General features: G+C 42.0%; 2 protein-coding genes across 4 annotated transcripts in view; one reads left to right on the top strand and one right to left on the bottom strand.

Moving 5' to 3' along the window:
* The first annotated feature begins 4018 nt into the window (after positions 1-4018).
* Positions 4019-22011, top strand: MSH6 (mutS homolog 6). Of its 2 annotated transcripts, XM_082357992.1 has the most exons (10): positions 4020-4388; positions 11147-11346; positions 13592-13761; positions 15029-17573; positions 19067-19332; positions 20389-20506; positions 20798-20887; positions 21299-21453; positions 21533-21732; positions 21848-22011. In XM_082357992.1, exons 1-10 carry the CDS (start codon positions 4132-4134, stop codon positions 21927-21929), a joined length of 4083 nt encoding a protein of 1360 aa, XP_082214118.1. In that variant the 5' UTR covers positions 4020-4131; the 3' UTR covers positions 21930-22011. The 2 variants fall into 2 exon arrangements, with proteins under 2 accessions (XP_082214119.1, XP_082214118.1); XM_082357993.1 differs by lacking the exon at positions 20798-20887 and having other exon boundaries at positions 4019-4388.
* Positions 21978-23344, bottom strand: part of FBXO11 (F-box protein 11) — a 100004-nt gene continuing 98637 nt past the window's right edge. For both annotated transcript variants that reach the window (XM_082358046.1, XM_082358045.1), the window contains exon 23: positions 21978-23306. In XM_082358046.1, the coding sequence (XP_082214172.1) occupies positions 23177-23306 (130 nt within the window). In that variant the 3' untranslated portion in view covers positions 21978-23176. The remainder of the gene's footprint in view (positions 23307-23344) is intronic.

Here is a 23344-nt window from a genome sequence, read left to right as displayed (position 1 = left end):
AAGGGGGAGGTAACAAGGAAAACTTTCCAAGTCTTCTGTTTCCTAAAAGTAATCAGGCTAAATTAATCCTCATGTCAAAGAGACACATTTTGGGGTGGAAACTTTGCTCCCCTACAGCAATCTCCATACATCTCTGGATGTATCTGTCTGGTTCACAGCTGTATCTATTGTACCAACATCAGTGCCTGGCACAAAGGAAGAATGCAGTTGAAAGAGGTGTCACATAAGTGGGGAGCACAGGTGCAGAGCACACATGGTTAACTCTTGAGGGGTATTTCACCCTCCCCTATTCATGAGTCATCGCAAAGTGAATGTGTCCAGAATTTTGGATATAAATACCACGGATTCCTGCTCTTCTGGCTCTTTTTCCTCCTAGACTTTATGCTTCCTATTTCCACACTCTTTCTTCTGTAGAGAACAATATAGCTCAATTAGGTCGCTGTTTATTAAATACAGTTTATTCTCAATCTAGCAGTCCGTGTCAGATCAGGTCATTCGTCTACTCAAGACCTGCAGTGGCTCCCCAGCTCACTCAGAGTCAAAGCCAAAAGTTCCATAAGGCCTTGGATCATCTGCCCTTGCCTTCCTTCCCTGACCACATGGCCTACCACTCCCCCACCCCACCCCGGTTCATCCTCCTCCAACCATTCAGGCCACCTTGCTATTCCCAAACTCAAGGTGTTTGCTTTTCACTTAGAGGCTGTTGACCTCTGCCTGGAAGGCTCTGCTCTCAGACATGTGGAAATAGTTACGACCACCCAAATGAGAACAAGCAAAGGCTGTTTACTCAGAGCTTGCTACAGCAAGGGAATCAGCCATCATTATTTGCATTTGGCAGTGAGCTGACAGGCATTGCTACAGGGGTTGTTGTTTGGCTCCCTGGACTGGTTGCTGCAGCTACGGTTGACTTCCTGAGTTCGTTGCTGCAGATTGAAGCCAAATCACTGCCTCTGCAGCAACCAGTCCAGAAGACAAAGACCTCTGCAGCAATTGCCCCAGAACTGTCAGGACTTGGTTGATAGCTGGTCAGCTTCTCTTTTTTAAAAAATTTTTTGGCTGTGTTGGGTCTTCGTTGCTGAGCGCTGGCTTTCTCTAGTTGCGGCGAGTGGGGGATACTCTTTGTTGTGGTGCGTGGGCTTCCCATTGCGGTGGCTTCTCTTGTTGCGGAGCACGGGCTCTAGGTGCGCGGGCTTCAGTAGTTGTGGCGCACGGGGTGTCTCAGCAGTTGTGGCTCGTGGGCTCTAGACCGCAGGCTCAGTAGTTGTGGCGTATGGGTTTAGTTGCTCCGTGGCATGTGTGATCTTCCCGGACCACGGATCCAACCCGTGTCCCCTGCGTTGGCAGGCGGATTCTTCTTTTTAAAATTAATTAATTAATTAAGTAATTAAATTTTTGGCTGCGTTGGGTTTTTGTTGCTGTGCACGGGCTTTCTCTAGTTGTGGCGAGCTGGGGCTGCTCTTCGTTGAGGTGCACGGCTTCTCACTGTGGTGGCTTCTCTTGTTGCCAAGCACGGGCTCTAGGCATGCGGGCTTCAGTAGTTGTGGCATGTGGACTCAGTAGTTGTGGCGCCCGGGCTTAGCTGCTCCGTGGCATGTGGGATCTTCCTGGACCAGGGCTCAAACCCGTGTCCCCTGCATTGGCAGGCAGATTCTTAACCACTGTGCCACCAGGGAAGTCCCCAGCTTCTCTATTTTTTTAATCCCCACTTCCAACTCAGGACCAATCAGAGGAAGCTAAGTATGCTTCCCCAAACCAATCACAGAGGATGCTCTACTTCTAGTTAGCCCACCTCCAGCTATCCCACGGCCAATCACAGCACACCTGATGCCTCTGCTTTTTCACTATGAAGCTTTCCTACTCCTCTGCCTGCCTTTAAGTCTCTGCCAGACACAAGTGGTGGTAGCAAACTCTGAACAAGTAGCTTGTTCTGTTTGTTCTGAGTTGGGTGTTCTTCACACACAGTATGTGCCTTCTGCATGGAGAAGCCGGGTGACTTTACCTACCGAGGGACTGTGTGTTTGATGACTCTCAGATGTGTGACTTCTTACTCGTTTTACTCGTTTGGGGGAAGCATCTAACGGGCCTCCAAAATTTGGCCCAAAGTTATTATTGTTCTCATTAATGATGAGGAAACAAGTTGAGAGAAGTAAAATTGCTGTTACCTGCCTGGTGAGTTAGGGTCAGAGGCCAGGTCTCGAGTTACCCCAAGCACTGGCTCTTAACCTCTGTCCTATAACTGGCTCATTCCCCCTGAGCCTACATTTCCTCTCTCTAAAACAAGAATAATAACATCATATTAAGTTGAACCAAATGAAACAGAATTTTTGTACTTTGAAAAAGTTTGAATACGGAATTCCCTGGTGGTCCAGTGGTTAGGACTCCATGCTCTTACTGTTGAGGGCCCTGGTTCAATCCCTGGTGGCGGAACTAAGGTCCCACAAGCCGTGCGGCGTGGCCAAAAAAAAAAAAAAAAAGAGGTTGAATATTGGCAATTTTATACAGTTCAACCTAATATAATGTGAGGATGAAATAAAATAAAACGATGTTAAACTGAAGGCAATATAACATTTCTATTAGTAACACAGGACTCCAGAAACACTTCCCAGGATTTAAATTCCTACTCCACCCTTTTCTGGCTGTTCGGTCTTGGGCCATCTGACCCATCTGTGCCTCAGTTTCTTCAGCCATAAAAAGGAGATATAAGACAGGTCAACAATGCCTTACTTGCAATTCTGAAATCCAAAAAGCTTTGAAAAACAAGTTTTGTGGCAAACTCATTTGGTAGCAAATTTTGACCTGAGCTGACCAGAGGCTATTTATAGTCTATATTTATCCCACTTAGTGTGAAAAAGCATATGTTCTGCTGAAGGAATATTACGTTTGACTTTAGGGTGTTGCCCCAGACTCTCTGAGGTTGTCATGTATTATACTCATGTAGGGAGTTATTATTTCAAATACTGCTTCTGAAACAAAGCTGATTTTATTACATGCCAAGCACAGGAGAACGGTGTGGCAGATCACAGCCTCCTGAACAAAGCAAAGAGCTGATCTTTATATGTTTGCACCAAAGCACAGCTGTTGCTGATTGGGGCTGGTTTCTGGGATTCTGGATTCCATAGTTACTTATTCACAGTTTGGGATTAGGGCCAAAGAGCTGTCAGTCTTCCAACTTCTTTCTTGAATTTGGAGAATAGGAACTTTTTATTCACACCTTGTGACTTTTCTAAAATATGAAAAATCCTGCATTCTGAGACACACCTGGCCCAAGAGGTTCAGATAAGGAACAGTGGACCTTAAGTATTGATACTTACCTCACAGGTTATTGCGAGGATTTAATGAGTTAATCTATGTGAAATGACTGGATTGCTTCCCGGCAGAGGAAAGCTGTGTGGCTGGCGATTTTTTTTTTTTTAAATCATAAACTCATACAGGGACAAAAACTTAGCTTTCAGTTGTAAAGTATTTATCAAGTGCCTACTATGTGCAACGCTTTGAGAATACAACGTGAACAGGAGACTTGATCTTCTGCCGATTTAAGTCTGGATCCTTTTTTTCTTTTCCGGTTCCTTAGGGTAAGCGTTCTAACGGCAGGATTGTTCATGCAGGCTCTGGAAGGCGTTTCTCCACCAGGGCTTCTTTCTGTGGCCGTTCGGTTTACCCCTTGCACCGCGGCCACTCATGCCTACGCGGTGCACGCACTCGGCACACACCTGCCCCTGCGTGATCGCACCCCCCGCGACCGCCAGATTCCCTTCAAAAGAGGAACACCTTTCCGAGGGGGCCAGCCCCGTAGGAGCGCCCAGCTTCGCTCGGGCCGAGGTGTTCCAGTCCTAACCAGCCCCTGGCCATTCCTGCCGCGGCGGGAGAAGCTGGAGGCGCCACGGGAAGCTACCCCGCGCAGCGTGCTGGCCCCTCCCCTCCCCACGTCTCCTGGCGCCCGAGGGGGCGGGGCCGGACGCGCGCCGCCCGGGACTCCGCCCGCAAACGGCCTGCCGATTGGCCGATGGGGCCAGTGTTCCTCCGGCAGAGCGCGCCTCCCCCCCGATTTCCCGCCAGCAGGCCCCGCGCGGTACTTGCTGTGCCTCTAGTGGCTCGGTCCGACAGAGCGGTTGGGCCTCGGCGACCGTGGCCATGTCGCGACAGAGCACTCTGTACAGCTTCTTCCCCAAGTCTCCAGCCCTGAATAATGCCAGCAAAGGCCCGGTCGGGGCCTCAAGTGAAAGCGCCGCCGCCGCTGCCACCGGGGCCTCCCCTTCCCCAGGCGAGGATGCGGCCTGGAGCGAGGCCGGGCCTGGGCCGGGGCCCCTGGCGGGCTCCACTTCGCGGGCCGAGGCGAGGAACCTCAACGGAGGGCTGCGGAAGTCGGCAGCCCCTGCGGTCCCCGCCAGGTAGCGGGGTGTCGGGGCGCAGGGAGGTCGCCTTAGGGGCCTGGGGGATGCGCGGCCAGGCCCTGGGCTCAGAGGAGGTGGTGCAGTGGGGGGAGGCGCAGGGAGCCCAGGGAAGGGAGGCTCGCCTCAGGGTTGGGGGGCTGGGGTGCTCGGCCAGCGCCTGGGCTCGGAGGAGGTGCGCCTGGGCTCGGAGGAGGTGGGGTTGCATATTTGGCTTGAAAGAGCGCAGGGAGCCTTGGGGGTGTAGCTTGTAAACAGGGTAGGAGGAAATCGGCTGTGTACGAAGGGTTGGAGGGGAAGGGAGGACGCGCTTAGTTCGGAGGTAGAGGAGGACACGCGGCCCGTCAGGTGGGGGAGGAGGAGTGGAAGGTGCTCGGGGCAGGGAGGAGAAATGAGAATCGGGAGAACTGAGGGTGCGGCGGGAAGAGAAAAGAGCTTGCCTGCTCGGCGTGGGGTGCGCCCCCAGAGCGAGGGAGGGGGTGGTGCCTGCCCGGGGCGGGGGAGGGGTGGCGGGAAGGAGGAATGCCCGCCGGGGGGGATGACCGCCGGCCACCTGCAGGTTGTGGGGCGCGGCGTGCTGCGAGTGTGATTCCCGGGGGACGTTTCTCCTTCACAGCTGGGACGGTGAATTACCGGTCCAGTAGTCGTTGGGGGAAATACGCTCGATGTTTGGGTGAGAGCCTCGGACTCGAAGCCTCTGGCGGGGTGGGCGGGCGGGCCCTCGGCCTGGGTATGGGGGTTGGGGGGTGGACGACGAGTTTAGAGCGCGAGGGGTGTGTCCACTCGTAGACGGAGGGGCCTGATTGGTGATAGTAAGGATTGCAGGGCCGGGGGAGCAGCAAGTGCAGGGATCCCGCTGGCTCATCCTGTAGGTAGACAGCATATGCCCCCAAACAGATGAAAGTTGAGGAACAGTGTTAATTTTGACACCTGGAAGTATTGTGCTAGTTGAAAATAATGTTAGTTTAAGGAACAGTGCATCTTTTCCTTTTTTGTTTTTTGGCCGCCCCCTCTCCGCCAGGCTTTTGGGATCTCAATCCCCGACCAGGGATTGAACCCCGGCCCCAGCAGTGACAGCCAGGAATCCTAACCACTAGACCACCAGGGAACTCCCTGATATAGTGCATCTTTTGTTGGCGATTTCAGGGGAGGTTGGGGCTGTGTAATTTTTCCGGAATTCAGAGTGAGCCTCCAAAGGCCTTGATCTGACTCTGGGCGGGGACGTATGGACGCGATTATGGGGAAGCCTGCCCAGAGGTGTCTTCCTCGCCTTCTCGGCAGTTCAGTGCTGTTCCAGGGCTTGGCTGGCCTTTGTTGGAGCAGCGGGCGACATTTTGAAAAGCTCGCATTTACTGTATCCCAGGTATTGTATTAGGCATTGTGTGTAATGGTAGCCCTTTGAAAGGATGAAGAAATAGTGGTACAGAAAAATAAAGAACGCATTCAAGATCAGAAACTTGAGTAGTTGATTTACAATGTCCTGCGTTTTAGGTGTTCTACAGATTTTTCAAAGTCTACGTGGAATTACAGTGTTATTCTCCTTTAAGCGACCCTCTCAAGCAGTTTATGTAGTTGTGTGAAGAGTAGCAGGATATGCCACCCCAGAATGTGCCTCTGGCATAGAGACTATTTTGAACTGATAATTTTTGAGAAACGGGGGACACAGAAACTGGGGGACACTGGAGAAGCTCTGAGAGCTATAGAAGTTACTCTTCTGTAAGGGAAATTTACATTTAAAAAGGAAATCTCCATTTGTAAGGATGTCTCCCTCTCTGTACTAGGAACAGAAGAGTGACTCTGAATCACCAGAAACTTATTAAATGGAGAAGGCACTGACTGAAATCTGCATAACAACCATACCCTTGTTTTTTGTTCTTTTCCTGGTAACCTCCCTTATCTGTCCCCGCCACCCCATCTTTCTTTTGTCTTTATAAAGCTGCAGATATGTTTTAAGATGGTGACTCGGGCCATTTCCAGGAGTTACTAAGTTTTTCTTAGTATCTCCCACGTTTATGGGGAGGTATACATGTTAATAAACTTTTGTCTGTCTTTTTCTTGTTAATCCTTTATTACAGGGGCTCTTAGCCAAGAACTCAGAAGGGTAAAGGGGAAAATATTTTTCCTTCCCTACATGTGCATCCTCTGTAACAGACTATTTTTCATGGTGAGAGATGCACAATGTGTTAATAATGTTTACTTAAACATGAATTTGATTCTTCCTGCATCCATTCTAAACGGATGGAAGTATTTATTGTATGGTTGTGCTTTATGTGTTGAATAGCATATGCTCTTTGTTTTTTTGAGGTCTGAATTTAGGAGACTTGTAAAAGCATAACATTGTTTACACTTGACCACCTACTATGGGGACTACTTCCAAAGTATTCAGGAAAGATGGGCATTTGATACTAGGCTTCTAAAGAAACTCTCCATTCAGTATATAGATTTGGCTTTCTTTTTTTCTTAATTTTTGAATTTTATTTTTTTATACATAGATTTGGCTTTCATTCAACAAATGTTAACGTATCTACTCTGGTAGGCACAGTATTGGGCACTGTAGATCCTGGATATAACAGTGAACGGGACAAGCAAAAAGGCAATTCTAGAGCAGGAGCAGAGTCGGTGAGCTCCGTGTGCTTTGGGGGGAGAATGGGGTATGTGTGGGTCCGGGTAGGCTTTCAGCTCTCTAGGCTGAGACCAGAGGACAAGAAGAAGTTAGCCAGGCTACTGTGGAGGTGAGGGAGTTTTAGAAGCTGGTGCAGGAAGAGGAAGGTCCTGCAAATTGAGAATGAAGAGGAGGCAGGAGCCTTAGGTATGCAGAGATCCAGTCACCAACAGGCTGATGGGCTACAAAGACATTTGGACTTTTTCTGAGGGTCGTTGAACTCTTTAAAAGAAGTTGAGCATCTTTTAATGGTCATTTGTCATTTAGTTTTTCTCTTGTGCTCCAGTGTTAAAGTGTTTTGCCTGTTTTTTTCTTTTTTTTTCCCCTTAGTTACTTTGTCAGTCAGGTGTGATGCAAAAGTATTTTTCCACTTGTGTTGATGAGAGAAAGGAAGGAGTCGAGGTGACATCAGTTTCAATAAATGGCTACAGGATGTATGTTTATGCACTCTAGGCCTGCTTCTCAATACTTTATTTCTTCTGTAGTTTATTAAGACCATAATTGGAAGAGCTGTGAGCAGGGCTTCTGATGACTAAATCTGGGTTTTTTAAGCAAGTCTTAGCTAGTTTATTTTTCACAGTCTCGTTTCAGTGATAATTATCTGTTGATTATGAGAAATGAGGGCAGTAAAAAATTTTAAGTGTATGCCATGTACTCATTTATAGGAGTGGTGTGTCAGACATTGACAAGTTTTTTTTTCCCTAAGAGCCTTTAGTTAAAGGTAACTATCTGCCCTAGTTGTAGGTGCCTTTCCTGAGAATTTTCATACAATTAAATCTATTTATAGTAATATATTTTCCAAATAATATCACACCTAATATTATTGTAAGAAAAGTATTCAAACTTTTAAAAAAGTATCATTGTGGACTCAGTTTCACAGACCTCATTTGATTTAATCGATATAACTAAAACTGGTATTTAAAAAGATGCTGAACTTATAATTTGGTCAATGGGAGCCTCTTTTAAGCTGGCTTTTATGACTTTTTAACATTGCCCTCAGAACTTTATTTTTTATTTTTGGCTGTGTTGGGTCTTCGTTGCTGCACGCGGGCTTTCCCTAGTTGCGGCGAGCAGGGGCTACTCTTTGTTGCGGTGCGCGGGCTTCTTATTGCAGTGGCTTCTCTTGTTGCAGAGCACGGGCTCTAGGCTGGTGGGCTTCAGTAGTTGTGGCGCACGGGCTCAGTAGTTGTGGCTTGCAGGCTCTAGAGCACAGGCTCAGTAGATGTGGCGCATGGGCTTAGTTGCTCCGCGGCATGTGGGATCTTCCCAGACCTGGCTCGAACCCGTGTCCCCTGCATCGGCAGGCGGACTCTTAACCACTGCGCCACCAGGGAAGTCCCTGCCCTCAGAACTTTTGAAAACATCTTTTCATTCTGATGACGATGGTCCATGTCCCTGCTTCTTAAGCTGCTCTCCGAAGAACCCTGGTTTCTTTTAGTTTTTTATGTAGACTTCATTTCTAATAATATTTAGGAAACAGTTTCAGAGGCCAGTTTGGATGATAATTTATTATTTAGGAAATAGTTTTAGAGGCCAGTTTGGATGATAATTTATATGGTCACCGTAGACCTAATGCATAAGTGATGGGTGCCATAGTTATGCAAGCTGAAGGAAAGAAAGCCAGGTATGTGGGCAGAGGTACAGGTAGATGGGCAGGTATGATGGGAGCCTTTGTTATTAATTGCTCTGATTACTTGTCTTTTCTCATTAGCTGTTTGAGGGTAGGGGAATTCTGCTCTAATAGTCCACCTTAAGAGGTAGATACAAACACTGATAGTTTGATTTCTAAAGTTGGCTTGAGAGCATGTTTCACATTTGTGAAACTTGTATTTACATACACAAGTTTTTGTTAGACATACCCAGTCTATCTTTTATTGTTTATAGGAGCAAATTCTAGCAGTACATTGGTATCTACTGATTCTTTTTTAAAAAGTAGATAGCCAAAAATTTTGCTTACAAATTTGGGGCACAACTAGTAATCGACACCAAGGTAATGGGCTGAAGAGGGAGCAAAAATAATGTGATTTTTTTAAAAATTACTTATTTATTTATTTATGGCTGTGTTAGGTCTTCGTTTCTGTGCGAGGGCTTTCTCTACTTGCGGCAAGTGGGGGCCACTCTTCATCATGGTGCGTGGGCCTCTCACTATCGCAGCCTCTCTTGTTGCGGAGCACAGGCTCCAGATGCGCAGGCTCAGTAATTGTGGCTCACGGGCCTAGTTGCTCCGCAGCATGTGGGATCTTCCCAGACCAGGGCTCAAACCCGTGTCCCTTGCATTGGCAGGCAGATTCTCAACCACTGCGCCACCAGGGAAGCCCCAAATAATGTGATTTTTAAAGCAAAAGCTTAAAGATCTGTTCACTGTATATTTAGCTTAAGTCAGTTCTTATTTTTAGTTGTATGAAGGCTTTTACACTTGTTTTTCTGAGCTGTCACCTTTTCCTCTTACCTTTTTAAAACTGTCTTTAAAATCCCAAGAATATCAAACATTTGAGATATATTATCATTTTATTTTTTAAATTTATTTTTAATAACTTTATTTATTTTTGGCTGCGTTGGGTCTTTGTTGCTGCACGCGGGCTTTCTCTAGTTCCAGAGAGCGGAGGCTACTTTTCGTTGCAGTGGCTTCTCTTGTTGCGGAGCATGGGCTCTAGGTGCGCGGCTCAGTAGTTGTGGTGCACGTGCTTAATTGCTCCGCCGCATGTGGGATCTTCCTGGACCAGGGCTTGAACCTGTGTCCCGTGCATTGGCAGGCGGATTCTTAAACCACTGCGCCACCAGGGAAGTCCCAGCTTGTGGTTTTCTGATACCAGTGTGTGATAGACTTTGTGGTTAAGTGGCTACCTGCCTAAGTTAAGGGAAAGCCTGCTTGACAGTTCCACAGAAAGATAAGGGTCTTTGTCTCCTGTTAATTAATGGATATGTTAGGAAGGATGAAGCACTTAAGAAGTCTGAATGGTGCAGACACAGCTCCCTGTTTGAAGATGAGCCTTGTGTTTGACAGCAATAATTATAAAGTTGTGCAGGTTGCTATAGATTTCTAAGTTGAAAGAAGAATGTACCTTAAAGGCCCTTGATATAAGCACCAGCTGAAGCCATGCTCCTGTTCTGGTTTCTTTTCTAACTGTCCAGCATAGGGATTTCCATATTCACATTTTATGAAGAAAGAAATACTTTTAATTTTATGATTGGGCCTGATTTTATAAGGTGGCCTCAATTGATGGTTCAAAAATGTCTAAAATATTCTGTTTGTAATGTACTTATTTTACATTTGTAGTTATTCAGCGAAAACCTGTAAGCGGGCTTAGAAAATCTTGGTATATAGTACTTGAGCAGGGTTTATCAGTTGTTGTGCCTCTCCATCACTGAGGGACTCTTGTAGTCTGTTACTGGACACTGCTACCCTTCTCCCTCTCCTTTCCCCTCCTCTCCCTTCCTCAGGAAACCTTTAGGGCTAAATCAGCTTTTGTGAAGATTGAATCTCCTGTTGATTCTGTAGGCATTATGTACTCAACTATTTTGGGTACATTAGGCACTTATCTCTTGACTTAAGTTTTTCCATAAAGCTAGATTTTTAGGGTGGGGGGGTAGTGTGCTATAGGTAGCTTTTGGAGTATTTGGAATACATTGGAGCAAAGTCGATAATATTGAATATAAGTAGCAAATTTATACAGTCGGTATGTTTGGTATTAATACTTTCCTGATGTATACCATATTTGTAGTACAGGTGTTACTCATTATAATTTGGATCACAAGTACAGTGAATTTATGTCTTTTTCCTGCTATCAGTAGTCTATCAGAATTCTGCCACAGTTTTTAAACCTTGAATAATTCTGAGATAGTCTCTAACCTTAATACCATTATATTTGTGTTTGTCTTAATAAACATTGTGATATTTGCTTATGTTTTTAAAAATAACTTGAAAATATGTTTTTAAAAAATCATTAATTCTAGAAATTGTTCCTGAATATTAATGCCAGAAAATTTCAAAAGAGTCTTAAAGATACCTTCCTTAAAATTGCTTATTTGTAGGTAATTGCCTTTAATGTAGCTTAACAAAATATTAACCAAATTATGTATTTCCTTTTGGCAACAGTTCTTGTGACTTCTCACCAGGTGATTTGGTTTGGGCCAAGATGGAGGGTTACCCTTGGTGGCCTTGCCTGGTTTACAACCACCCTTTTGATGGAACATTCATCCGTGAGAAAGGAAAGTCTGCCCGAGTTCATGTACAGTTTTTTGATGACAGCCCAACAAGGGGCTGGGTTAGCAGAAGGCTATTAAAGCCATATACAGGTAAAAGATTCACTCTGCAGATTGTGTATGTTTGTGAGAGAGAGAGCATGCACGCACACATGAGTCTGAGTGTTAGTGTCTCCCATACAGTGGAATTAAGCATATTTTACTCGAATAAATTGCAGGAGTGGTGTGGTGAAAGCTTCTAGCATGGGAAAAGGATAAGATGCAGCTGGTCTTAAGCCAGTTTGTTGTGCGGAGTGGAATTTTTATTTCCGTCCTGAGTGACTTATAGCAATATCATATCATTAAAGGAAAAATGATTTCATGATTGGATCTCGTGATTTGGACCAAAATGCCAAACTCAGACATGAAAAGAGTAAATCAAAGTGTTCCCATCTTAAAGGTTCCAAAAGAAAATGCAGCCAAGATGCATAGAATATAGATCAGTGACATTCTTTAGGACAGATGGAGATGCATGCTACCTGGCCTTCAAAATCCTCACCTTATGAGCACATCTGCGTTGAGTTTCACATCAGAAATCAGACTTCTGGAACCTTAACTTTCTCTTCCCAGGCCCAGCCTTATTTATCACAGACATCAGCAGTCCTGCATTTATAGCTTCACTTGGGCTGGGTGCACCCTATCAGTCTCTCGGATTGTACAGTGCATGTACAGTATGACTGCAGGATGCAGTGCCTGAACACTCCAGCATGTACAGGTTTTTCTCCACTATCTTCAGACTCTCCTGGCTAGGACATTGTTGAACTCAGTGTTTTGGAATCAGAACAATGTTCAGTTTCCCAGAAACCTCTGGGAATCATGCCTTTTGGTCATAGTGCTCCTCATCCTGCAGGGCAGGGACGGCACACTGAAGAGTTAAGTCCACACAGAAATCTGACATGCAGGATGGAAAGAAAATAAGGGAATTTGGTTCAGTCTTCTCCACTAATTTGCTGTGTAATCTTATTTTCTGATTCTGTTTGCATATATATAAAATGAGAGAGAGAGTTGGACCAGATGATAAATGAGGTCTTTTTCCAGGACTAATTTTGAGATTCTAAACAAAGCTTTGGCAAAAAAGGACTTTAAAAAGAGATCAAAAAAGTTTACATTTATGTTGTAATTATTTTATAAAACCAACCACCCGTGTGCATACTGCTCTCTGCCCTTTAAATATCCAGATTGTTGCAATACATGTATGTGAATAAATCAGCAAAGAGGCATGCATGAAAAAAAGTAGGCCTTTGGGGGGCATGGTCTTAGAGCTGTAGTTTGCATCAGAGGTTTTGGGGAATGACGATGACACCAGATAGGTGGGGGGGTAAGTACAGCTGCAGCAGGTACTCTGGGAAAAGTTCAGAGCTACTCTTAATGATTTTGATTGTTGCAGTTTGTAGTTTTGGTGCAGCTCTTTAGAGAATTGAGAAATTGCAGCTTTGTTTTAGTTAGCTTATGAACGTTGCTAATTCCATGGAAATTTAGGATGTCCCATCAGTTTTAGTATATAGAAAGAAGGGTGTAATATAATGTTTGGATCTGTTAGACAAGTTCAGGTTAGTTTTCCAACTATAGGTATATTCAGGTAGAAGAAGAGAAAAGACATTCCTAGTTATGCCTCTTGGAAAAGAACTAAAACAATTCTGTATCATTGGTCTTGTGGATAGAAATTTTGCTCAGTGGATGGAAATGTCATTTAATACTATAGGTCTTTGAAATGAAATGAATAAAGGAAAAGTTTTACTTTAAAGCAGAGCAAGACATTTTGATGCAACTGTTTTGAAAAAATTTAACATTACAAGTCTGAACTGGGTTACTGTACCAAAATGTAGGATTTTTTTTTTTTTTTAACATCTTATCTAACTGCCTTGGGAACAAACTTATTTTTAATATCATTGCTTCATTTAAGTGACAGTGTAGTTTTTGCCTTCCTTAAGTAATGTTTTTTAAAAAAGGGTCTCAAACCCCCTTTACATCTCATGCCTCACCTGAAGAGGTGTGCCTAGGTGTTTAGGGTCACAGTCCCAGGTCATTATAGAAGAGAGACTAAGTGGTCCTGGGTGACCAACAGTTAAGGCAGCTTAAAGGAGGTAAAATAGGTAATTTCAGTTTCACTGGTAGTTTTTCCCTGAAAATTCCTTCCTTGTAGGCTTTATTGATCTATCTGTATCAATCAAAAATAATGGGAGATTAAAAATTATACTTGATTGTTGTCACTCTTGTTCCTTAGGGCAAGTGTTATACATTGAGCCAAATATCCAGCCAACAGTTCCTATTTATAAATAAATATATATATGTTTTTTAGGTTCAAAGTCAAAGGAAGCCCAGAAAGGAGGTCATTTCTACAGTTCAAAGCCTGAAATACTCAGAGCAATGCAACGTGCAGATGAAGCCTTGAATAAGGACAAGATTAAGAGGCTTGAATTGGCAGTGTGTGATGAGCCCTCAGAACCAGAGGAGGAAGAAGAGACGGAGGTGGGACAGTGCTAACAGGCGGTTGTTACTTCTGTTAGGAGAGTGATGAAAAAGGGTCAGGGGCATATTAGAGTGGTATTTTCCATATATCTATTTAGTACTCATACATGCATACTTCTATACATTCCTGGACTATAGGTCATGTTATATTATTTAGAATCTCAGCAGCCTAGCACCCCTTTTTACTTAAGTTCTCAAGCCTGCTAGAAAGACACATGCTGTAAAAGGCAGTACCATTTTGGTAACCAGTAGAGAGAACTAGGGACACTAAGGACATGGTGATAAAATTGGTCATGGTGTCTGGTAATAAGCTTCTGTATGAGGATGTGGAAATTAATTATCCAGTTTTATGCTCTAATACTTTTTGTTGTATTTTGGATTGGTAAGAATAGAGGTTGAGTAACCTTGAAATACAACCTTGGTTTCAAATATTAATGGTCACTATTTGAGTGAATTAAATCTTGTTAAGGAAATGAACAAATAATTGGTATATTTAAAACAAACATCATTATTCTCTAATTCAGTAAATTAATGCCATGTGCTTAAAAAGATTAATCTATAACTAAGCTTGATTTTGTTTTATTCTATTCTAGATGAGATAGGCAATAAGTAAGTTAATATAATGAGTATTTTAAGAGAAATGAAAGAAGAGTTTCTAATCTTATTTTTGAGGTTGAGACCAGAGATCATAATGTTACTCAGATGTTTAGACCTGGATGGTAACTACAGAAATCATTTAGCCTCATACTACTTTACGTATGAGGGAGGCCCATGATAATAAGTGAATGTGCCTTGCCCAAGAAGATACAGCTGGTTTGTGGAAAGCAAGGACTAAAACTAGGTTGATTACTGCTTTTTTATACTAAAGAATTTATAAGATGGTAAACTTCATAACATGTCCAAATGTAAGAGGAGAGGTGACCCTGAAAGAAAGATAACAGAAAAAGACTGATAGTTTTTTCCACAGCTATGACTGTTAATGAGGACATCACCTATGGGTATTTGTGATGTGTGGTCATCCTAAGGACTTCATCAGTATTGAATAGGATAGAACTCTCATGACAGAATCACTTAATCCTGTATTGTGATACTTGTTTTAATGTTAGGTGAAACTGAAATTGATATCCCTTGAGAAAGAAAATAATTTATTTCTGGAGGTAGGTTCTTCTCTTGATAGATGAAGTTGCAGCATATTGAGAGATTCCACAGCAATATTGTCATTTTCCAAATTTTACTTTGTTTTAAAATACTCTTCTTTGCCTTCCAGGCAGGTGCCACTTACGCATCAGATAAGAGTGAAGAAGAAAATGAAATTGAGAGTGAAGAGGAAGTGAGGCCAAAGGCGCAAGGATCTAGGCGAAGCAGCCGCCAGATAAAAAAACGAAGGGTCATATCAGACTCTGAGAGTGACATTGGTGGCTCTGATGTGGAATTTAAGCCAGATGCTAAGGAGGAAGGAAGCAGTGATGAAATAAGCAGTGGAGTAGGGGATAGTGACAGTGAAGGCCTGGACAGCCCTGTCAAAGTTGCTCCAAAGAGGAAGAGAATGGTAACTGGAAATGGCTCCCTCAAAAGGAAAAGTTCAAGGAAGGAAATGCCCTCAGCCACCAAACGAGCAACTGGCATTTCATCAGAAACCAAGAATACTTTGAGTGCTTTCTCTGCCCCTCAAAATTCTGAATCCCAAGCCCACATTAGTGGAGGATGTGATGACAGTAGTCGCCCCACCATCTGGTATCATGAAACTTTAGAGTGGCTTAAGGAGGAGAAGAGAAGAGATACGCACAGGAGGCGACCTGATCACCCTGATTTTGATGCATCCACACTCTATGTGCCTGAGGATTTCCTTAATTCCTGTACTCCTGGGATGAGGAAGTGGTGGCAGATTAAGTCTCAGAACTTTGATCTTGTCATATTTTATAAGGTGGGGAAGTTTTATGAGCTGTACCACATGGATGCTCTTATTGGAGTCAGTGAACTAGGGCTGGTATTCATGAAAGGCAACTGGGCCCATTCTGGTTTCCCTGAAATTGCATTTGGCCGATATTCAGATTCCCTGGTCCAGAAGGGCTATAAAGTAGCACGGGTGGAACAGACCGAGACCCCGGAAATGATGGAGGCACGATGCCGAAAGATGGCACATATATCTAAGTATGATAGAGTGGTGAGGAGGGAGATCTGTAGGGTCATTACCAAGGGTACACAGACCTACAGTGTGCTGGAAGGTGACCCCTCAGAGAACTACAGTAAGTACCTTCTTAGCCTCAAAGAAAAAGAAGATGATTCTTCTGGCCATGCTCGAGTGTATGGAGTATGTTTTGTTGATACCTCGCTAGGGAAGTTCTTCATAGGTCAGTTTTCAGATGATCGCCATTGTTCCAGGTTTAGGACTTTAGTGGCACACTATCCTCCGGTACAAGTCTTGTTTGAGAAAGGAAATCTCTCAGTGGAAACTAAGATGATTCTCAAGGGTTCATTATCCTCTTCTCTTCAGGAAGGTCTGATACCAGGTTCCCAGTTTTGGGATGCAGCCAAAACTTTGAGAACTCTCCTTGAAGAAGGATATTTTACGGACAAGTTAAATGAGGACAGTGGGGTGATGTTACCCCAGGTGCTTAAAGGTATGACCTCAGAGTCTGATTCTGTTGGGTTGACACCGGGAGAGAAGAGTGAATTGGCCCTCTCTGCTCTTGGTGGTTGTGTCTTCTACCTCAAAAAATGCCTTATTGATCAGGAGCTTTTATCAATGGCTAATTTTGAAGAATATATTCCCTTGGATTCTGACACGGTCCGTGCTACAAGACCTGGTGCTGTCTTTGCTAAAGCCAATCAACGAATGGTGCTAGATGCTGTGACATTAAACAACTTGGAGATTTTTCTGAATGGAACAAATGGTTCTACTGAAGGGACCCTGTTAGAGAAGATTGATACTTGCCATACTCCCTTCGGTAAGCGGCTCCTAAAGCAATGGCTTTGTGCCCCACTCTGTAACCCTTATGTTATCAGTGATCGTCTAGATGCCATAGAAGACCTAATGGTTGTGCCTGACAGAATCTCTGAGGTTGTAGACCTTCTAAAGAAGCTTCCAGACCTTGAGAGGCTACTGAGTAAAATTCATAATGTTGGCTCTCCCCTGAAGAGCCAGAACCACCCAGATAGCAGGGCTATAATGTATGAAGAAACCACATACAGCAAAAAAAAGATTATTGATTTTCTTTCTGCTCTGGAAGGATTCAAAGTACTATGTAAAATTATAGGGGTTATGGAAGAAGTCATTGATGACTTTAAGTCTAAAATCCTTAAGCAGGTCCTTACTCTGCAGACAAAAAATCCTGAAGGCCGCTTTCCTGATTTGAGTTTAGAACTAAACCGATGGGATACAGCCTTTGACCATGAAAAGGCTCGAAAGACTGGACTGATTACTCCCAAAGCAGGATTTGACTCTGATTATGATCAGGCTCTTGCTGACATAAGAGAAAATGAACAGAGCCTCCTGGAATACTTGGAGAAACAGCGTAGTCGAATTGGCTGTAGGACCATAGTCTACTGGGGAATTGGTAGGAATCGTTACCAGTTGGAAATTCCCGAGAATTTCATCACCCGTAATTTGCCAGAAGAATATGAGTTGAAATCTACTAAGAAGGGCTGTAAACGATACTGGACCAAAACAATTGAGAAAAAGTTGGCTAATCTGATAAATGCTGAAGAACGGAGAGATGTATCATTAAAGGACTGCATGCGGCGACTGTTCTATAACTTTGATAAAAATTACAAGGACTGGCAGGCTGCTGTGGAGTGCATCGCAGTGCTGGGTAAGGTTTTCAAGAGCCTTGTTCCTAAAGCTTTGGTTAGTGACGTCCTGTGTTCCAATTGTATATTAAGATTGGAAAGTCCATTGGAAAGTCCTCATTGACTCGTATCCCTAAACTCAAGTGACAGGTATATATTTTGATCAAATTTCAATTGAATTTATAGTATTCGATAAATGCTGTTTTTTAAGTTATTTTTTGTCACACTAATTTAAAGCTATCCCTTGACCTATCACTCAGTTTTAGTTTTTTGATAAATATATACAGATATATATATACACACCCTTGCATTTTTTTTTGTATTTCAGTGAATCTCTTTACATGAATGTTTCAAAAGATTTTAATCTTCCCTTTTTCTTTTAGCCCAAGTTGTCACACTTTCTTTTCTACAGTTGATTTCTAAGAGCCCTGATTTACGTATTTGTAACTTGGTAACCTTTTCAGCTTCATAAGTAATTTCCTTTTTCTTTAAATTTCATGGCCAAGTCATTTGGAGCCTTTGCTTGTTTTACAGTTTCGGGTTTTTTTCTGTTGTGAAAATGCAGCAACCATAGTTTACCCAAATTTGTAACAAAACTATTTTAGTCTGAACACAACTGTCCAGAATAAAATGGCATCCTGTTCTTTTTTTTTTTTTTAATTACTTTATAGCCATATTTTGTCTTATCCTACTTCTCTGTTAACTATTGTACACTGAAATCATAAGTAACTGCATTTTTTTTTTAAAGAAATTCGCATTTATTTATTTATTTATGACTGTTGGGTCTTCGTTTCTCTGCGAGGGCTTTCTCTAGTTGTGGCAAGTGGGGACCACTCTTCATCGCGGTGCGCGGGCCTCTCACCATCGCGGCCTCTCTTGTTGCGGAGCACAGGCTCCAGACGTGCAGGCTCAGTAATTGTGGCTCACGGGCCCAGTTCTGTTCTATTTTTGAGTGTGTATCTATCGTGGTTTTTGAGTGTGCCACATTTATTCCTTAAGCCAATACAGTTTTAAACAATTTGGTAGGTAATGTAAAATCATCCCTCAGCTCAGGTATTCAAAATTGGTGTGTATATTTTCCTCTTAAGATTGTGCCTATTGTCAGAATGTTCTGCTTCTAAGAAGTGTTAGCTCCATGATTATATCAAGGAGAGACCACTACAGCATCTCTCTGTTGTATCTTTTAGCTTTCCTTTGGCATACCTCTGGTCTAGATATTAGAGGACTTAAAATCTACTTTGAGGGGATATTTTCTTGGGCTTGAAATTGTAAGTTTTCTCATTTCAGTACAAGTGCTATAAGACATGTAAAACATTTAGGCTGATGACTTATTTTTGTGCAGTTAAAACAATGTCACTAGAGTGCTTACTTTTAGAAAAAAAGCTGCTATGTCTAAAGAGCATGCCACCTCCACTAAAAAAACATTTCTGGAAGACTTCTTGTAGAAGTTGGGCCTTTGTGCTTATCAAGAAACCTCAAAAATGATGAAGCTTCACTTTTGACCTTTCTTTAACAGATGTCTTATTGTGCCTGGCTAACTACAGTCGAGGGGGTGATGGTCCTATGTGTCGTCCAGTAATTCTGTTGCCAGAAGAAGATACTCCTCCCTTTCTAGACCTTAAAGGATCACGCCACCCCTGCATTACGAAGACTTTTTTTGGTGATGACTTTATTCCAAATGACATTCTAATAGGCTGTGAGGAAGAGGAAGAAAATGGCAAAGCTTACTGTGTGCTTGTTACTGGACCGAATATGGGGGGCAAGTCTACGCTCATGAGACAGGTAAACTTGAAGTTTTGTTACACCAAATTATTTGTAACACTTAAAAGAGTGAATATAGTACATATTTAAGCCACCATTTCCCAAGGAGCATATGATAGAATTCAGTCATTGACTTATTAGGAAGCAAAGGGAAACTCCTTGAGTCATGAAACTAAGACCTGTATTCTTCTTATTGGTCAAATATTTGCCTGATGTTAAGGGAAGTATATTAAGAAGGTGAAGGTGGTTTCAGGCCATGAGTTTTTTTATGAACTCTGACTTTGATTGAATCCATTTCCTGTGAAGGCAGAGGTATTCATAATGAATGAAAATTATACAAATGTTTTATGTTTGTTCTTAAATTAGGTTCATTTCTAGGAACCCTTATACAGGAACCATTGCACTTGTTCATACAGGAAAGTGATTCATGACCTCTAGTTAACTGTTGGGAACTGCTTTTAGGGAAGACAATAAATACATTTTTCTGACCTTCTGCCAGGGGTTAGCTAGCTACTGAGCTAATAAATATGATTTAGATTTTAAAGGGTTGTAGAAAAAAACAATGTGTAACAGACATTGGGCCCTTGACAGAAAATGTTTGCTGACCCCCTAACTCCACTGCACTGTATTATTTCTGTACAAATTTGCTAACTAGAGAGGAGCAATAGTGTAAGGTGGTTTTCAACCTCCTTTTCGTTTTTAAATCAAAAATCATCTAGAGAGCACAACAAAAAAGTACCTGGGAGTTGGGGTGTGTTCATCCTCTGAAACTGATTGTTGGGTCTGGAATTGGTTCTAGGCATCAGTAGTTTTAGGTTGAGAATCACTAGTGTACTAGGTTAGCATATAGGTGCTGAGGTTTCAAGTAAAGCCAGTTAGGCCCTAAGACTCATGCCTTCCTAAGCCTCACTTTTCCTACTTAGGTTTGTGAAGGTTTTTTTTTAAGAGTGCCTGACTACTCCTAGTTAATAAATATTTATTAGGGCTTATTATCTCTGTCTTCTGGATATACATAGACATCTCTATCTGTTCTCGATAACACCAGTCATAAAAGACCTTTTTCTCCCTCATTCACAGGCTGGCCTACTAGTTGTAATGGCCCAGATGGGTTGTTATGTACCAGCTGAAGTGTGTAGGCTCACACCAATCGATAGAGTGTTTACTAGACTTGGTGCCTCAGACAGAATAATGTCAGGTGAGTTTTTTTTCCCTACCTAAGGCTCTGTTATTTGACAGTTCATTTCTATATTTTAGGTGTTGAACACATCTACGTTTAAATAGGATGTTTTATTTATTTTTTTCCGGTGTTACGCAAGGCAGAATGCTTTCAGAGATTTGAAAGCATTATGCAATTTTTAACATACTAGAAGTCATCTCTTAGTACCACGGTAGTTCATAATAGATTCAAAGGATATGAACCTAAAAGATGAATCTACTGTTACAATAGGATTCTTAAAATGATCACCTATTTGTGATTTTTTTTTAGGTGAAAGTACATTTTTTGTTGAATTGAGTGAAACTGCCAGTATACTTACACATGCAACAGCACATTCTCTGGTGCTTGTGGATGAATTAGGTAAGATATTAAAATTTCCAAAACATTAGTACAAAGAATTATTTTTCTGGAAAATGGTCTGAAGGACACATCTCTTAAAGAAAAAGACTATGAATACACTCACCTTTGTCCATAGACCCCACAGTTGGCCCTAAGGTGGCAATTTTTACAGGGATAATGAGAATATTTATTGGATAATGAGGCTATTTAAAGAGAACTAAAAGGAAGTTTCTGAAGCGCAGTGGTACTCGAGTAGTCCTGAACTCCAAGCAGACCTACTTAGCTAGAGAGGGCCTGTTTATAGAATGCTTTTGGATATACTAAAGTGATCTTTAGTACATTTTTTTCCATTCCTTTGTGAGGCATGTCCTTCTTCGTATATAATATGGCAGATTGTGTAATACATAGTTCATGTATATTTTATTTTCATAGGAAGAGGTACTGCAACATTTGATGGGACAGCAATAGCAAATGCAGTTGTTAAAGAACTTGCTGAGAATATAAAGTGTCGTACATTGTTTTCTACCCACTACCATTCATTAGTTGAAGACTATTCTCAAAATGTTGCAGTGCGCCTAGGACACATGGTATGTACACGTTGTTTATTCAAAAGTTATGTTTTTGAATGGGTACTTCCATTGCCAGCATGTTATTTTTCTTTTTTAGGCATGCATGGTAGAAAATGAATGTGAAGATCCCAGCCAGGAGACTATTACCTTCCTGTACAAATTCATTAAAGGAGCCTGTCCTAAAAGCTATGGCTTTAATGCAGCAAGGCTTGCTAATCTTCCAGAGGAGGTTATTCAAAAGGGACATAGAAAAGCAAGAGAATTTGAGAAGATGACTCAGTCACTGCGATTATTTCGGTAATTATAACTGGATATAATTTTACCATGTAGTTGATTACCAAAACAGTAAAGGGCTGGATGATGCACTGTGAAAAATGTAAACTAAAACTTTTTTTTTTTAATTTATTTTAAGGGAAGTTTGTCTGGCTAGTGAAAGGTCGACTGTAGATGCTGAAGCTGTCCATAAGTTGCTGACTTTGATTGAGGAATTATAGACTACATTGGAAGTTCACTTTTGACAAAGGTGGTAAATTCAGACAACATTATGATCTAATAAACTTTATTTTTTAAAAATGACCATTTTTTCCATTTTCTTTCTAGGAAATTAAACCCTTTTAATTCTTACCTACCGTCTACATAATGGTTATTGAATACTCCACAATATATTAAGTCTAGATGTTATGGTACATGCATACACTTTCAGGCTGTTTATACCCACTGTCACCAATACACATAAATGGGGTGGGGGGGAGCTATGAAACTGTATAGGGCTGTATATATACTTGTCTCAGCTTAATGCGGGAAATTCTTTTATTTCCAGCAATTTGTCTAAACTGTTCAAAAAAAAACTATGAACAGAGTTCAAATACAGGACTGTTTTGAAGAGACTTTCTAAAGTGTACTTTTAAAACATAGTAGTTTTTACCTTTCACAAAACTGAGTTACAAGAATACTTTTGTTTTACAGTGCATCCCTTCCTAGGAAGTCTCATTAAAACACTCACTTTGTCTAGGGGTGATTTTGAATGCTGCACAGGGAAGGGAAGGAAATAATAGTCTTAACTTTTCTTAAAGGATACCAGAAACATTGCTGGATATAATTTAAGATTAGTGTTTTCTCTTTCATAGAAAGAACGTACATACTGGGACATGAGTACAGTTACAGCAAGTCTAGGTGTGCTAACAAAACAGGGCACATTCAAGTACAATAAGATTTTGCTTGAAATTAAAAACAAACTACATGAGATTAAAGCATTAAAATCATATTTCTCAATCTGAATACATGTTAAAAAAAAAATCAAAAGAAACGCAGAAGTGCTAGCTCACATTTTTACCATATTACAAAAGCAATTGGTACCCACGTCCATAAAGGCAGCAACAAAGCTGCTTGTCTATTGAAGAGTACTACTGCAAATTGGACTGCATTCAATGCTAGTTGTAAAAACACCAGCTTTTTTCAGAAGTTGGTATCTGTACAAAATTGCAGCTTATTTTCTTCACTTCTGTCCCTTCAAAAGTCTTTACACAGTAATGCTAAAACACCCAGCTTTGAGATCCTGAGTCAATATATTGCCACTTTCTTTTTGGTAGCTTGAGCTTCATAGTGTCAACTGACCTTGTGTATCCATTTTTAATACAGTCTCTTCCTGTAGCATGGGCAAATATTTTAAATCTTCTTCCAAAAAAAAAATGTTTTAAGTTATGATGTTAGAATGGCAGGACTTTTTCTTTAGGGAAGGAATTCAGTTGTGCTGCAATGTATTAGATTCTATAGGTGGAGCAGAGTCATATAGTGTATCTGTATCATGTGTAGGCTCACCAGCTAATGTACAAGGATTAGACAGTGTTCCAGCACCACAGTCACAGAAAAACCTAAAGCAAAATGAAAACCCAAAGATTAGGAAAGTGAG

Source organism: Balaenoptera borealis, assembly GCF_965194805.1.
Source record: "Balaenoptera borealis genome assembly, chromosome: 15".
In the NCBI taxonomy this organism is placed as follows: Eukaryota; Metazoa; Chordata; class Mammalia; order Artiodactyla; family Balaenopteridae; genus Balaenoptera; species Balaenoptera borealis.
The sequence above is the reverse complement of the archived record's forward strand: the minus strand, read 5'-3'. Positions and strand labels throughout refer to the sequence as shown.